This window comes from Gracilinanus agilis, chromosome 2 (genome assembly GCF_016433145.1).
Source record: "Gracilinanus agilis isolate LMUSP501 chromosome 2, AgileGrace, whole genome shotgun sequence".
In the NCBI taxonomy this organism is placed as follows: domain Eukaryota; kingdom Metazoa; phylum Chordata; class Mammalia; order Didelphimorphia; family Didelphidae; genus Gracilinanus; species Gracilinanus agilis.
The window spans coordinates 426,420,865-426,438,729 of NC_058131.1; the positions used below are offsets into that span (position 1 = coordinate 426,420,865).

General features: G+C 37.5%; 1 protein-coding gene across 2 annotated transcripts in view; it reads right to left on the bottom strand.

Moving 5' to 3' along the window:
• SLC22A4 (solute carrier family 22 member 4) overlaps nt 1-17,865 on the bottom strand; it is a 96,605-nt gene continuing 78,740 nt past the window's right edge. For both annotated transcript variants that reach the window (XM_044664672.1, XM_044664671.1), the window contains exons 7-10: nt 16,748-16,962; nt 8,557-8,739; nt 7,270-7,405; nt 1-553 (exon numbers count right to left, since the gene is read on the bottom strand). In XM_044664672.1, coding sequence (XP_044520607.1) covers nt 478-553; nt 7,270-7,405; nt 8,557-8,739; nt 16,748-16,962 — 610 coding nt within the window. In that variant the 3' untranslated portion in view covers nt 1-477. The remainder of the gene's footprint in view (nt 554-7,269; nt 7,406-8,556; nt 8,740-16,747; nt 16,963-17,865) is intronic.

The following is a 17,865-nucleotide window of genomic DNA, read 5'->3' on the forward strand; positions in this document are numbered from 1 at the left end:
TATTGAGGGTTTGTAGGGAATGCCAGATAGTTTTGTTTCAGAAATGACCACATTTGAAGTATACTCCAATTAAAAAAAAAACACAAACATTTTCCAGTACCCAAAGCTGCACTCTTGCCTTCTGAGATAGAAATATACAACATTTCGGATGTGGGTGGTATTTGCATGTCTAAGAATAAATGAGACATCCTGAGCATTTCACTTCTTGACTGTCAGGTCCTCAAAAAGCATTGTGGACCTCCTTCATAGACATAAAGGAAACCATTGCAGTTGAGAACTCTATGAAAACATATTTTGATTATGGGTGAGAAGACAAGGTTTCAAAAAATAACAGAACCCTAGTTCATGAAATAGCAAAGGTAATAATAATAATGGTGTCCTTTTTATGTTTTCCATCAATTAGTTCTTTCTGGTAGGATATGCTCTGGTTTCTCCTCTGTCTCAGAGATCTCCTTTTCCAAATGCAACAGAAGTTGGTCAGAATGCAGTTATGATAACTTTGGGATTTTCCTCTCTCCCAGTGGAGTTCCTTGATTTTGTCCTGGATCTGAAACTAAAGAAAAATTTTTTCTGCTTAGTAAAGTTAAATTAAAAAATTCTTTAAACTAATTTCCCTTCTGTCTCAAATATTAACATGAACACACAGTCACAGGGTTTTAAAGATGGAAGAGATTTTACAGACCATCTCCCTCTAATCTAACAACCTGTACAAGGATCCCCTTTGTCATCATAGGTGCCTTCAAATTCATCACCTAGTGTCCAGCCTATTGGTGATGAGTCCCTTTGGGTTTAGTTGAATGCCATATTGATTTATAGATTTGTCAATTGGTAAAGACATTTCCATGATCATTACTTCTTCTCCTCTTCCTCCCCCTCCTTCTTCAAATTATAATATGCTTATAATTGGGATACCATATGTGAGATTGAGTGGATTTACTGATGATTAAATAAGTAGAGGTGATGAATTCTGTATTTAAAGATGAACAAAGAAAAGAAGAAAGATGACAAACTAGCCTTCAGTATTATACAGTCCTTTTCTGCTTCCATAATGGTTTATTATGAGTTTCCAGTCTTTTAATTGAATTTGTATTATGTTCATCATAGCAGCAGCTAATTCATTTGAAAAATGTCAACACATGTTATTTATCCAACCTAAAGAGAATATGGTTGTTTATTTATTATAATGAATCATTTTATGAGATGGAACAACACCTCAGAATTCTAAGGGTCTGGGGCCCAACCTAAAGTCTGGGAATCACTAATTACATTAATTTTTGGTACCTTAAATATGAGGCCTTTTGTCTATTGACCAGACTACTAGAGGAAATAAACTAGGTCAATATTGCTATTCTCACTGTAAATTAAGCTAGAAGACATAAAGTTGCAGCTAAATGGAAAACTGGATCATAGTTTCTCTTTGGATAAGCAAACAAAGGAGTCTACAGAGCTGCAAGTAAAGGCAATGAGAAACATTTCATGGTTCATTTTGCTGGGAAGTGCTCAAGGTGAGAATAAGCAAAAATATTACTGTGAAAATAAATCCAATTTTATGAATCAACATCTGTGGCAGAAGAAAAATAAGTAGAGAAATTCAATGAAGAACTTCACAAAAAAATTCAAGATACATCAATATATAACATAATATTTGACAACTTTGATCCAAAAAAAAGTTGGAAACTATTTGGGAGTAATAAATGAGAGTCCAAACGAAGACTTGTAGAAGACTCAGAAATTTCATACCTCTATTCCATGAATATTACCTTTAAAAGGATTTTTGAAAATAGAGATGTATTGAAGCCAACTTGAATACCTCCCCAGATTGTTAAATTTTCAGTGAAAATATTTACACCTCACAAATGGGCAAATGGTACAAATCAGGGCTCAATTTATTGATTTCTGGACTTAGTAAAGTGTTAATAATGCATATTAAACTTAAAAGTGTGCCCTGGGTCCATTTTTTCTCTGTAGAGGCAGTTGGATGTGACTGGTTACTGATGCAAAAATTATTCCAAATATGTTTATGTGCAATCAGTACCATGTTGGAAGAAAAGATAAAGATGAATTACAACAAAAGATAAAGATCAATTATAAGGGCTACAACCTGATCTATTCAAACAAATTGTTGGCATCATTAAATGGAAAATGGACAAATTTTAAAACATTGATTTTAAATCACTTTTTTGTTCAGTTCTTTTTCAGTCATGTTCAACTCTATAAGAGTCCCCCTTTGGGGTTTTCTAGGCAGATATTCTGGAATGGTTTGTCATTTCCTTCTCCAGCTTATTGAGGCACTGTCTTGACACTCAGGTGGTAAGCGTCTGAAGCCAAATTTTAGCTCAGGAAGATAGATGAGTCTTCCTGACTTCAGGCTGGGTACTCTATTCACTGCACTACCTAGCTGCTCCTAATATCACTTCACATAGAAGTTTATTTTATGTAAAATAGTTGCCCCAATGAGGCCAACAAATTAACAAAGAGTTAAGAAGATAGTGGGAGGAAAGGAAGCAGAGGAAACTACTGTTACCACAAAAGAGATAAGAAATATAAAATGATAAGCTAGTGGAGATAGATAGATTAAGTGAGGATTTTTTGAGAAGTGAGGAGACTTGGGATGTTTGCAGACTGTAGGGAAATATCCAATAGACTGAAAACAATTGAATTAGAGTAGTTAGCCCTAACCAAGTACATAAAAAAGGAACTTATTCTTTAGGTGAAATAATTTCAAAAGCCTTCAGAGATCATATTATAAAATATCTCAGAAGGAAAAAGATTTAAAAATTTGACAAAATCAAATAGGAAAAAACTACAACAACCTAAAAAATCCATTAGTAACTGCAAACCCATATATTTACATTCTTCCCTCTAGTAAAAACTTTTTGAGAATGTTCTACACACATATTGACAACATCCTTGATGACAATATGAGAAGGGCACAGGCAGGCTTTAGTAGATAATTTTTGACAGAGGGCCATAATTCTTTTATAATCATATGCCTGACTAAAACAAGAAGGAAATTACTGCTATTGTTTACTGATTACAAAAATACACTTCACTCAATAGAACAAGCTTTTAGCCTTATAGATTTTCCCTTAATAAGATTTGTCACATGTAGACGTTTAAAATGTGTGAAATCAGAAAGAACTAACTTTGTTTGGCAATCTGCTATCAGTATCAAGCAAGAGATGAAACAACACTTGCAAAGGTGTTCATAATGTTCACATACAATGTTCTGTAAAAGGTTCAAATGGAAGAAGTCTTCTCTTACAAGTGAATTCCTATAGATGTCCTTGTTAGGGAATGGCATTCTCCTTCCTGCATCAAGTCCCAGAATACTAGTCTTTTTAATGAGTTATAGGGCCATTCAGGAGATCAACCCAAAATCTACATAGGAAAAAACAAATGAATGAAAATCCTAACAGATGTCTACTGTCCAGACTATAACATGAAGTTGAATGGCCTTCCACTGGGTTACTCCAATCAATACATGTATCTTAGAAAGGCAATGAGAACTGGAAAATGGGCTAAGGATTGATGGGAAAGAAAATGATCTGGATTGTATTTGGGAAACTGTATGGCACTTTCAATTATCCTGACTTGCCTCCTGACACAAAACTTTATCGTTTTTAAAACATCAATATTATAAAAAGAAAGAATAAAAATGCAGTTCAGGAAAACCAATCACATGTCAGTCATATGTGATCATATATGTAATAGTTTATCCTTATACCTCCCCTGTAGCAAAGTTAATGCTCTTTAAAGAATGAATTTCTATGGGGCAGCTGGGTGGCTCAATGAATTGAGAGCTAGGCCTAGAGACAGGAGGTCCTAAGTTCAAATCTGAGCTCAGACACTTCCTAGCTGTGTGATCCTGGGCAAGTCACTTGATCCCCATTGCCTAGCCCTTACCACTCTTTTGCCTTGGAGCCAATACACAGTATTGACTCCAAGGCGGAAGGTAAGGGTTTAAAAAAATAATAAAAAAATAAAGAATGAATTTCTGAACGAGAAACAATTCTGGTGAGGAAAAAAAAGAGACTTGTCTAAAGGGATGAATGGGGAAGCATAAGAATGCAATGATCACCTAGATTTTTAAAAAGACATTTATAGAAGATGGAAGGCAGGGTAGATAAGGTTATATAAAAAACAAGATGTGGTAATGAGGGTATAATATGAAGAGCAGAGAAGCTCAAGAAACTAAGAAAAACGAAACAGACCTTTTCAAATATATTGGGGGAAAAGATGATCAAAGAAAAGATATATCTCCTGTCTATAGAGGATGGACTGAGTACAGTGCATTATGGGAAGAAATTAGAACTATTCCATCACTATATTGCTCTATTTTTTCCTTCAGGGATGTGAAGATAAACAAAAATGCTTACTAGGAATTGAAATTCAAGAAAAATGGGGAGATTGTGATATTCTGTGATTCTGTAAATTGTACCCATCCTGTTAAGGGAGAAGTATAAGCACTCGGTCAAAACTGTAGGAGTAGATGTAGGTATTATATAAGGAAAAACTTTTAAAATGAATTATCCAAAAATGGAATGGACTACTTTAGGAAGTAGTGGTTTCATTCTCTCTAGGCATCTTGGATCCAGTTGATTAGGAATCTCCAGAATCTTCAATAAATTGATTGATCATGCTTGGAGTTCTATCACAGTGACTTCTCTTACAGATTGGATGGTTTTTGACCAAACAGGTCAAACATGACCTTCATGAAAATCACTTTGGTTACTGAATGACTAGAGAGAGGCAACCACAGACTACTGTAACAGCCCATGCTTGAAGTGATGAGGGCCTGTGCCAGGGTGATGATAGTATCAGAGGAGAGAAGGAGGCCATATTCAAGATATTGCAAAAGTATGATTAATAGAACTTGGAAACAGATTGGATATAGATGGTGAGAAGCAATGAGGCATCAAGGATGATACCTAGATTGTGAGGCTGGCTAGGAGAAGGATGAAGGTGTCTTTAACAATAATAGGGAAGTTTGGAAAAGGGAGGGTTTTGGGGGAAAGATAATGAGTTCAGTTTTATCCATGTTGAGTTTAAGTTGTCTGTCAAACATCCAGTTCAAAATGTTTAATAGGTTGGAGATGTGAGACTGATGTTAGGAGAGAAGTTAGGTCTAGGTAAGTAGATTTGAGAATAATTAGCAAAGAGATGATAATGAAATCCATGGATGCTGATGAGAACACCAAGTGAAATAGGACGTAGGGATAAGAGAAGAGTACCCAGGAAAGAGTCCTGTGGGACACCTACAGTTAGTGGGCATAACGTAGATCAAAGATCCAGCAAAACAGACTGAAATGATTAGATAGGTAGAAGAAACAGGAGAGGAGTATCTCGAAAAACTACAGATATATAGTATCAAAGAGAAGAGGGTGACAATGTCAAAAGCTTCAGAAAGATAAAAAAGACTGAAGATTGAGAAAAAGTAATTGGATTGAACAATTAAGAGATCTTAGGGGGGTGGCTAGGTCATGCAGTGGATAGAGTGTCCGTCCTGGAGTTGGGAGATTCTGAGTTTAAATCTGACCTGACATTTCCAAGCAGTTTGACCATGGAAAAGTCACTTAAACTCTAGCCCTTCTGCCTAGCCCTTGTCTTTTTGTCTTAGAGTTGTTACAGAGAGAGAGAGAGAGAGAGAGAGAGAGAGAGAGAGAAAAGAGAGACACAGACACAGACACAAAGAGACAGAGAGACAGAGAGAGACAGAGACAGAGATCATTGGTAACTTTTCAACTTTGAAAGTCTTCCATTAGATGAATCAAAGTTGTGAGTGACTCAATAAACAATGGATCATAGCATGGATGTGATTAGGTCATCCAACATGACTTGCAAGTAAGAAGTAGAATAATGGATGGTGTCCAGGTACTGTATGGAAAAGGAAATTGGCCAGTTGGTTATTAAAAAGATGCATGGAATAATGGATAGGACTCAGAAAGAACCTTTATTTGATTTCTGCTTTTTATACTTTAAGTGTGGAAAAGTCACAACCTCTCTGAGCTTCAGTTAAATAAAATAAAATAATACCTGTAAAATTTACCTGACAGGGACCTTATGAGGATTGTCAATAAACATTGAGACAGTCAGATGGCTCAGTGGATAGAGCACTGAGCCTAGAGTTAAAGAGACTGAAATTCAAATCTAGCCTCAGATACTTAACTAGCTACGTGATCTTAGGCAAGTCACTCAACCTCTGTTTGCCTTAATCTACTGGAGAAGGATATGACAAACTACTCCAGTATCTTTGCTAAGAAAATCCCATGGATAGAATTGGCATGCTATGGTCCATGGGATCATGAAGAGTCAGATACAACTCAACAACAAACATTTACTAAGTCCTTAAAATATGTCCCGTATTGTGCTATTTAGTTGAGTTAATGATGCAAAATGCTTTTATATATCTATTGTCAATCAATTAAGCAAAGAATTATCCCAACTCCACTTAGCCTTTATAACTGTAGCTGGTGAAGAATACATATCCAGTGGTCCCACCTGATAAAGATATCAAATGTCAGTTCATTTTGTTATTATCAAAGATGTGAGGCTTGTATACAAACAGATGGAAGCTCAAGTGCTACACTGGCATTCTAGGAATGTTAAAGACTTTGAGGAAGATATTCTGTGGTTGAGTGGATTCTCCAGGGAGTATTAATTAGAGGACATGAAGAGGAATTTCATAGGATGAGAAGGAATAGGTGAGTGTAACGTTCAATGAAAGAAGAAATATCCAGGTAATGCATCTCTTTAGGTACTAAGATGTGGTAAATTACAATGAACTTCTTTGTAGTTTTGTTATCATGAGATTTAACCTTTCAAACCTCTTTGCCTCTCATGAATGAGAACCATCTGAATAAATGTTATGATGGTTTGGTATAGTGAACAGAAAGACAGACTTGGAGTCAAGAAGACCTGGGTTCAAGTTCTGCTTTTGACACATACTAGCAAGGGGGTTCAATGGTAAGTTGCTTAGCCACCCAGTACCACAGTCAACAAAGACGATAAGGAGCTGAGGAATTGCTAATTGGCATCAAAGGAGGCTTCTATGCTGGGTATTCTGAACACTAATGAAATCACCATCCTGAAACCTCTCTCCAACCACTAACCATGCCAGATATTCTTATAAAAGGAAGAAAGGAATGAAGAAAAACAAAAAATGAGTCCTTTTTGTGGCATTATTATTTAATGTGTTTCTTTTTAAATACTTCTGAGTGATAACAGCTTTATTTTGACTTTAGTAGAGGCTAGATCAAACCTACCTACCCTTTTATCTTCTGCATTTGTTCAAAGGTTTCTGGTAGTGCCATTCCAAAGCTTTCTGGGAAAAGCAGGGTAACGATTCCGATAAGCACAGTTAGGCTGCCCATAAGAATGTAGGGTAGGATTTGGTCATAAGCACCTGGTAGAAAATAAGAATCATAAAACCAGAGCCTTAGATTAAGAAGTAGCTTTAGAACCCATCTAGATTCACCTTCCACCCAGTGCAAGAAACCTTTTTACAACCCTCCTAATATAGCTTGATATAAGGAAATTGCCTGTAATAATCTGTGGCTATGATTTCTTTGCTAAGACATCAGTAGAATTTGAGGCTATAGTTTCAGATTTAAAATTCTTCAAAAACCAGGAAGAAGGTATGAAATGTCATTTCCACGTTGGCAGCCTCAATGGAACCTCTGGACTTCCATAATCATTTACTTGCTCAATTTTGCATTCCCTTGCGAGCCTCCATGTCAGCTGGACTCAGTCATCCATGTGAAACAGATTGTTCTTTTAGTGGAGGAACTTGAGCTAACTCAGTCTTCCATTTATTGCAAGGAGGTGAGAGAACTTAGGGGAGGGGAAAGCAGTTGACAGGACTGCTGAATTATAGGCACTGTAGCTTTGAGAATCCAATATCTAATGTTGTTTAGGAAAATCAACATTAAAATAAAGGAAGTAAAATGCCCTTGAAGCTCATATGCATTGGAACCAATACACGGTGTTGATTCTAAGACTGAAGGTAAGGGTTTAAAAAAAAAGGAAAATACATTTCCTTCCTTTTGTTGGAGACATATGAGAGACTATGGATACAGAATCTTGTATACACGATCTCATAAAGCCATAGTGTTGATTTCTTTTGGTTAACTACTTTGTTATAGGAAAGGCTTACTATGAGGAGGATGATCTACAGAAAAGACTGTGATATAAAAACAGAAGGCACTGATTGAGAACACATAATAAAACACACCCACTCCTCATGGCCCAGAGGTAAGGGAGTAACTTGGGTGAAATGTTGTATGCATTATCAGACATAGATTGTATCAGATATTTTGGCTTTAACTGTTTTTCTTTAAAAAGGGAGAGCTCATACTGGAAGTGGAATGTGAGTTGTTTCCAAAAATGACTGCTGCAAAAAACAAAAGTCATAGATAAAAACATTTTTAAAGTATCAAAACAGAAAAAAAACAACAAAAAACAACCTCTCAGAAATGAACCACTTTAAGGTTTTAATGTACGTTTGAATTTTTCTTGGCTTAGAAAGAATGAATAAGTTGTAAGTAAAAATCTCACCAAGATAAACGAAGTAAGGAGCAATGATACTACCCACTCTGGAGGACATGGAAGTGGCGCCCACAGCCATGTTTCTGACAAGGGTTGGGTAGAGTTCAGCTGTGAAGACATACAGCATTGAGAATGCAGAGGTGATTCCAAACTTTCCTAGCATCACTAGGGCAATGGACAGGAAATGGTATTCTGGAAAACAGATCCAATGAGATGATGTGAGTTTTAGAAGTAATTGTCTATCTAACCCCAAATTCCTTTCCCTTCTATTTGAAGCTGCTTTTATAGATTTCCTATTGCCTAAGGACACTTTTCATATATGCCTGTCTGTCTGGAGAGCCAGCTGGTATTTTCCATCATGTTGAAAGACAACAAATAATACAGGATGTCCCAAAGGAATTTGGGGTCACTTTTTATACAGTAGAGTCTTCTGGACTTACTTGTCATTGGACATGACTCAGGCATGGCAAAGGAAGATTGCTTTGTACTTTGTACTTTGTACTTGTCCCAGATCCCTTACAATTTAGGTGACCTTTGCACGGTGTCTGTGCATTTGTCACAAATAGTTCCAGGCTAAGCCATCATCAAGTTAATTTAGTTAAACAAACAACAGCTCCCAAAGATAAGGGCATTCTTTCTCTATGCTGGCTTTAAGGATGGAAGTATATAGTGTGCTTATCATGTCACTCTTTAAAGTCTTAACATTTGAATGTTGTACATAACTGTACAACATGAAAAAACCCAAAGGGTCAATCCTTGCCATCGAAATTTGTTGTATTTGATATTTAGCTCTGGCCTGAGAATCACTGAACCCAGGCAGTATGCCCTATTACCTCTCACAATTAATGTCATAACATTAATGATCATAGCTAGCATTTTATTTAATGCTTTAAGTTTTACAAAGCATTATACATGCATATATATGTATATGTATATATAATCTCTTTTTGTCCTAAATCATAAGGGATCTGGGACAAGAGTAGTACAAAGTACAAAGCAATCTTCTTTTGCCATGCCTGAGTCATGACCAGTGACAAGTAAGTCCAGAAGACTCATTTTGTCCTCAAAACAACCTTGGGAGGTAGGTGCTATTATTATTGCTTAACAGATGAGGAAATTGAGGTAGACAAGTTAAATGACTTACCTAGAGTCATATAGCTAACAAGTATATGAAACGGAATTTGAATTCAGGTTTTCCTAAATCCAAGTCCACTGTTCTATCCACACGTTACTTAAATGCTTTTTTTTTTTTATTACTGCTTGATAAAACCATGCCCTAGGAGGTCACAGGATTAGAACTACCTTTACAGGAATCGTGAGTTATAGATTTAGGGCTAAAAAGGAACTTAGAATTCCCATTGTCAAACTCTTTCATCTTACAAATAAGGGAACTGAGGCCTGAGAGGAAGATGGTTTCCTAAAGGTCATAGAACATGCAAGTGGCAGAACCCAAGTCCTCTGACTTCAAATATTGGGCTTTCTTTTTACTATACCATGCTATAATACATATCTCTGAGAAACAAGTATAGCGAAAAAGTTAGGTTTTAGGACTCTGCATTCCTGATTCCCAGAGTACACCTAAGAGTTCAGGGAGCTCCATATCTACCCCCATGGAGCCAAGTAGCTGTGTGCATAATATCTCCATTAGGCACTTTCATGTTTTCCCAATCAGATTCTCCTCCTGTGAGAGACTGTTTTATCTAAATGCATGAAGGAGGGGGCAGCTGGGTGGCTCAGTGGATTGAGAGCCAGGCCTAGAGATGGTAGGTCCTGGGTTCAAATCTGTCCTCAGACACTTCCTATCTGTGTCACCCTGGGCAAGTCACTTAGCTCCCATTGCCTAGCCCTTGCTGTTCTTCTGCCTTGGAACCAATACACAGTATTGATTCTAAGACAGAAGGTAAGGGTTTAAAAAAAATAAATGCATGAAGGGAGAGACTTTGCAACTCTATAGCAATAAAAATGGTAGTTCTAAAGGCCCTTCACTATACAGCCTTTCTAGTTGTCACTACAATTTATTCTCCTGTCCCTGTCCCTGTTCCAATTAGCCTAAAAGGTCCCTGTCAAAGCAGGGCTGAAGTGAACTGGCTGCCACTGTCCCAGGTACCTTCACCATCACATTGCCAAGGGCATATCCGTTGGTGGCAAGAGGACTGAAGTAGCCACCTGGGAAGGCCTCAAAGGCCTTCTTTACCACAAGACCTTCCAGATCATCATTACAAATGACTCCTCTATGCCTCATAAAATCTACCAGGGGGCTCCACTTGGAAGATACCAGCAGCAGAAACAATTTCACATCTAAATTTTTAACAAAAATCTGATGTTTATTTAGACTACAGCCTTCTCTATATTTAGTATTGTCTCTGCCCCAAGGTGAGCAAATTCCTTTCTGCTTCTCTAGTCCCTGAGATTAAGAGTAGCGATCTTCTGGAGCAAAAAACCCTTCCCCTTGCTATTTTCTTTCTGCACCCTCATCCTTATTCAATCCATACGTATCCCTCGCAATCCTTATTTCCTCCTTTGCTCTTCTCTTCCATAGGGTCCACTGGTGTTTCCACTCTAGCATTAACAAAATTTCCCTTTATCCTAGATGTCTTTCTTTCACACTCTTTTGGAAGGGTCTTTGAATTTTGAGAGCTCTTGGGAAGCTGAGGCTCCCAAGTTTTGGATAGTGAGTCCTGGATGGGTAGGTTGAGTCTGGCTCCCAAGTATGTCTGAAAGGAACATTAGAGCTTTAGCCAAGAAGTATGAACACTGTGCAGGACACAGAGATCTCAAACAGGACCAAAAAGTGATTTGATTTGGGATTAGTGAGTTCTGGACAATGCTGACCAAAAAGAGTTCTGAGTCATAACTCATGAATCTGATAGTAAGCTCCTGAGTAAAGTGAATATTTTTATTTTTGTCTTTGTGTCCTCAGTACCTCCCATGATGCCTCGCACATGGTAGATACTCAACAAAAGCTTGTTGATTTAGATTGTAATGCTCATAGAATTTTGGCTTTCTGCTTAAGGCACCACATCTCTTTCTGCTCTCTTTAGTGCTGGTTCATCCTTCTCTCATACCCAACAACATAATGGACCAAGAGGACATTTTTCTTTGTTCTCCACTGTCACTTTGAGACTCTCCTTCTGCTACTATCGAATTCAGTCACTTCTTGATCTTTTTAATTTACTCCATCTGTCTTTATCACATTGTCCAGGTGTTAGTGTTGTCTCTTTAACTCCAGTCTAGCTTCCATCTTACCTCAGTGCTTTCAATCCTTGACTCCAAAGTATTCTTTTCTGTCCAATGTCCATACCTTTATCCCTAATGATTTCAGTGAGGCCAGATTTCAGTATTCACATTGATGTCCTTTTGAATATTCTAGCATCTCAGTTTGAACTTTTCAATTCTTATGACTCCTGTCTCCTCTCTATCTCAGCCACCAAGCTGGAATGGTCACAAAGATGTCTGCTTGAATGGAAGGCAGACAGACCAGCTCTCACATACCTATTCCAGCAAAACCCTGAAACATGCACCAAACTGAATAGTCATCAGGAAATCAAATAAGAAACTAGCGATAGGAAAAGGGTTAGCAGCAAAGTCAGTATGAGTGTAAAGTGGACAATAAGCCAATAGCCTCCCAGTACCCAGAGACACATGAAGTCTGCAGGGCTCTATATCCTGAGATGAAAAAGAGTGGAGGGCTCCCCCTGAAAAGGCTTGAGGGAAAGGCCCTTGGAAGGTATGAGGAGTGGCATAGAAGGACTCAGATTAGGACTCATATATATTTATTTTTATCATTTGCTTCTTTTCACCAATTCACATAGTCCTTATGAGAAATTCATTTTTTTCCTTTGAGTCTCTGCATTTGGACTCCAAGGTTCCTAGCACTCTATCTTGACATACTAAAGGTTCAGTATTCTGAACCCCAAAGATCCAGGGAAGCCTTACTGTGGGAGGTGAAGATCAACATAAGATCCCAGGTCACTCATAGCAAGATCAAGCAAGACCAAAAGCTAGAGAGATGAGTAAATCAAATAAAACATTGACCACAATTAAATATTGTTAAAGATTTGTAAATCTCCTTAAACAAGAAGTAAATAACTGTAAATAAATGCAGAGACTTAAAGGAAAAAAAATGAATTTCCCATAAGGACTATATGAATTGATGAAAAGAAGCAAATGATAAAAATACATATATATGAGCTCTGGAGGAAGGAATTGGAAGGAGAAAAAATTACTTAGAACAGAAAATAGTAAACTTTGCCCAAATAATGGACTGAAAACCAAATTATGCTGAATAGAAACCAATGATTCTGAGAATAAAATCAGAAGGCTGAAAAAAATTGGATAAAATGTAAGATATCTGTTATAAACAAACAATGGAGCTAAAAATTAGGTAAAAATTATTTAAGAATCATTTGACTTCCTGAAAACTATGATTTTCTCCACTCATCAAAAAAAAGGTCTGGATGATATATTTCAAGAAATCATAAATGAAAACTACCCAGATCTATTAGAACCAGAGGGCAAAGTAAAGGTAGAAAGAATCCACCAATCACTTCCTGAACATAACTCCCCCCAAAAAACTCCTAGGAATGTCATAGGCAAAATCCAACGTTGCTTCCTTAAAAAAAAAATCAGAACTAGTTCAAATACTTAAGAAACTATGATTGGGAATCGCCCAAGACATGGCAGAGCTTCCGCTAAAGATAAGAGGAAATCTTGGGATATAATATTCTAAAAGGCAAAAGATATTTTTAAAAAATAGATACATATCTATTTAAAAAAACCTCTTATCTTCTCTCTTAGAATTAATACTATTTATTGGTTCCAAAACAGAAGAAAAATAAATTGGGGTTAAGTTAAGGGCCCAGGGTCATATAGCTAGGGTGTGTCTGAGGCCAGATTTGAAGCCAAGAAGGCCCATTTCTATGCCTGGCTCTCAATCAAATGACCCATCCAGCTGCTCCCTTCCCCCACCCTCCCTCCAAACTATGTATTTTTTTAAAAAAATTTTTTTTTTATTTTAAACCCTTAACTTCTGTGTATTGACTCATAGGTGGAAGAGTGGTAAGGGTAGGCAATAGGGGTCAAGTGACTTGCCCAGGGTCACACAGCTGGGAAGTGTCTGAGGCCGGATTTGAACCTAGGACCTCCCGTCTCTAGGCCTGGCTCTCAATCCACTGAGCTACCCAGCTGCCCCTGTATTTTTTTTTTATTACATTTTGAGTTTGAGTTGTCTCCTTCCCTCTCAAACTCACATTTGAGGAATCCAACATTTATACATACAAACATGCACACACAGGTATACACATGCACACACATGTGAGAACATAACAACACATACTTCCATATTTCTAGAGGTAGATAGCATTTTCCTTCATAAGTCCTTGGTAGCTATTCTAGTGATCATATTGCTCAGATCTTGGTTATTCAGTTACTCTTCAAACGAACTGCTATTATTGCATACAATTCTCTCTCGGTTCTGCTCAGTTCATTCTGCATTATTTCATGTATGGTCTTCTAACCACCAACCTGGCACAATCTCTTTATCTCTTTCTGGAAGTGTCAATGGGATGAAAGTGGGGTAAAATTCGGTTCATTTACAGCAGTGACCTGAGCTGAGTTGAGGGAAGATCAGCCTCTCCTCTCTTTTAGGCCATGGGATCCAGAGAGACACAGCCTTGGGATTTTGTTCTATTTTGTTTGCCCTTTTCAGTTATAGCCACAGGCAGTAGATTTCTAGCATCCAGGCTCAAATCATGGTGACTTTGGAGGCAGCACTCTAAGCTGGCTGTTGCTTCTGACCCTCAGCAAAGAAGACCTGGAACTTGAGCCAAAGGGGGCTTTGAAATTAGAACCTGGTGGAACTGTGTCAAAATAGAAACTGACCTAAGCTTTGAATTTGATCCCTCTGTCCTTCCCAGGGACTGAGATGGTACATGAAGCAATTTATTCCCCTACTGTTAGGGTGGGATGTTTGTATTTTTGTTTTTATTATACTTGAAGTAAATATTAAACCTACCACAAAATGGTTAAATGGAAATGAGGCACAAGGGAACTCAAAATTTGGAGATCCCCACTGACACCTTCCAGACCTCCTTATGGTTACTGGAGACCCCTGGGGGAGGGATGAATTTAAAAACACATCACTCTCAGACAGTGTGGATGAGGGCAGTTACTGTTAGATGGAAGTCCTGAAAGGGTAGATTGGTTTTGTTCTGAGGGTTTTAAGAGAACAAAGATAAGGGAGGGTAAAAGAAAGAAGGCAATAGTGTGTTAAGAAGGAATAACTTGCTATATATCAGTTAAGTTGAGTGAGAAGAAGAGTTTATAAGCATAAAGGAAGAGATGGGGTGGGGGGAGTGGGTTGAGAAGCAGGCATGAGATCAGTCTTACTTTTATCTGAAATGGAAAAAGGAGAGTTGAACCCACTTTTCCCGCAACTTTGTGTGAAAATATATCATATTCAACAGGGAAACAAGTTAGGATCTGGCAGAAGAGTTAAGAAGGAGGTTAATACTGGAGAAGGAAAGCCATATGACAAACTTTTTGATCTTAAAGAAGGAGTTAAAGGGGTGAAGGAAAGAAAAAAATCAAAGAACTATAATCTAAAGAGAAGAGGGTGCCTTAGATTGCCTTACAGACAACTGAGAAATAGCTGGAGGAGAAATTGTGTTATATAAATGAAATGGAATATTATTACACCATCAAAAATACAAAAGAGATAATTTCAGAGAATCCTGGGTAGTGTGAATTGATGTATAATGAAATGAGCAGAACTAGAAGACTATACATGGACAGTAGCAACCTTGTAAAGAAAACAAATTTGGAAGGCTTAAGATCTCTGATCAACACAATGCCTAATTATATCATCAGAAGACCTTGGATAAAGCATCTTATCCATCTCCTGACAGGTGACAGACACAAGATACAGAAAGAGGCACACATTGAGACACAACCACTGTATGGATTTGTTTTGCTTAACTATATTGGTTGATGATTTCATGTACAATATGTGTTTTTGTGTTTTGCTATATATAAAATATTCTTTTGTGTGTTTATTTTCAAAATAAAAAACTTTAAAAGAACTTTTTTTTGGCATTTTGCTGCATATATGGAAATGTATTTTTTGCTTAAGGACAGAATTTTTAAAAATAAATAAAAAAGAGGGATTGTTTGTTAGTTGTTCAATCATTTCAGTCATATCCAACTCTTTGAGACCCTATTTGGGGTTTTCTTGGATACTGGAGTGGTTTGCCATTTCCTTCTCCAACTCATTTTACAGATGAGGAAACTAAGGCAAATTAAGTGACTATCAGGGTCACATAGCTGGTAAGTATCTGAAGCCATATTTGAACTCAGGAAGATGAATTTTTCTGACTCCTGGTGGCCATTCTATCCACTGTACCATCTAGATGTCCTAGGTTTTGAATTCCTGAAATTCTTTCCTCTGATAATAATTTCACCTTTTCTCCTCTCCCACTGTTTTACTTTTCTAAACTTGCTTGTCATCTTCGTTGATAATCCTATCCTTGCCTGTTCTCCCAGTCCATCATCTTGTTCTGTCTTCACTTTCTTCCTTTCAACCATAAACTTAGAGTTAACCAGTTTAACAAGGCAGGGGACAGCTAGATGGCTCAGTGGATGGAGAGTCAGGCACAGAGATGAATGGTGCTTGGTTTGAATCTGGCCTCAGACACTTGCTCATGTTGTTCAGTTGCTCAGTTGTGTCTGACTCTATGTAACTCCATTGGCATTGTCTATGGAGTTTTCTTGGCAAACATAGTGGAATGATTTGTCATTTCCTTCTCCAATCTTTCCCCATTTTTCAGAGGATGAAGTGAGGCAAATAGGGGTTAAGTGACTTGCCCAAGATCACACAACTAGTAAATTCTAAGGCCAGATTTGAAGTCAGATCTTTCTGACTTCAGGTTCAGCGCTCTATCTACTCTACCACCTAGTTGTCCTTAACTTGCACATAATAGATCCATAATAAACATAATACAATTGAACTGAATTAAATCATTCACATATTTAAAACTAAGACTAACTTCATGGTGGCAAAGGATATTATTAGTTTCATTTGTTTTTTCTAGGAGGTTAAAAGACTATAAAGTTGTGAGGGTGTATAGTAGATATGACCTGAAAAAAAGGTTTAATTTTTTTTCTTTCTGTAAAATTAGTGTATGACATTGATTAAAATTCTTACCAATGGGTACCAGTTGAATGAAAAGGAGAACCCCTCCACCCAGGAATAGCGTCCCGGCAATGGTATATCGTCGGGGAAGTTTTCGGAGCAGAAGCCAAGCTATCACATAGGCAGGAACTTCAATGGCAGCAGACAGGAAACAATTCAGATAGACATCTCCATGCAAATTAGGAGTGTTGAGAGAAAGACCAAAGTAACCTACTGACACTAGCATCCTGAAAGATAGAAGAAAAGAATGAAAAGAGCTTAATCATACCAATCTCGTCCTGGTCCAAGGTGGGTCCCAGAGGCACTTTCTGGTTGATAACTTCAACAACCTATTGATTCTAGGCCTAGGACAGGTTAGTTTTTCTTGTTATCCTATAAAATTTCAATCCTTTATCACTATTTTTAAGGAGGAGTTTTTCAGTTACACAAGTAAAAAAATAAATAAATAGCATACAGTTCATTTTTTTTTAAACCCTTACCTTCAGTCTTGGAGTCAATACTGTGTATTGGCTCCAAGGTAGAAGAGTAGTAAGGGTAGGCAATGGGGGTCAAGTGATTTTCCCAGGGTCACACAGATAGGAAGTGTCTGAGGTAAGATTTGAACCCAGGACCTACCATCTCTAGGTCTGGCTCTCAATCCACGGAGCTACCCAGATGCCTTCCCCCCCCCCCCCCCCCCGTACAGTTCATTCTTATACCAAAAGATAGAAAAAAATACATGGGTAGTAGGTAATAGAGGAATGCCTACTTACAGTTAAATTCTGACATAAAATGAAACATTTTGAGGCAAGGAGAATGAAAGGCCCATTTTTAGTTGCATAAATGTGGACTAAATATTGTGCAGTGGATATATAATAATAATAATTAACATTTATATAGTACCTATTGTATGCCAAGTGACTATATAAGTGCTTTACATATATCTCATTTGATCCTCACAGCTCTAATAGTTAGGTGCTATTATTATCACCATTTTACAGATGAGAGAACTGAGGAAGAAAAAGGTCAAGTGATTTGCTAAGGGTCTTTCTGACTCTAGACTAGTGCTCTGTCTTCTTCCCTACCCAGCTGTTCTTCCTTCCTTCCTTCCTTCCTTCCTTCCTTCCTTCCTTCCTTCCTTCCTTCCTTCC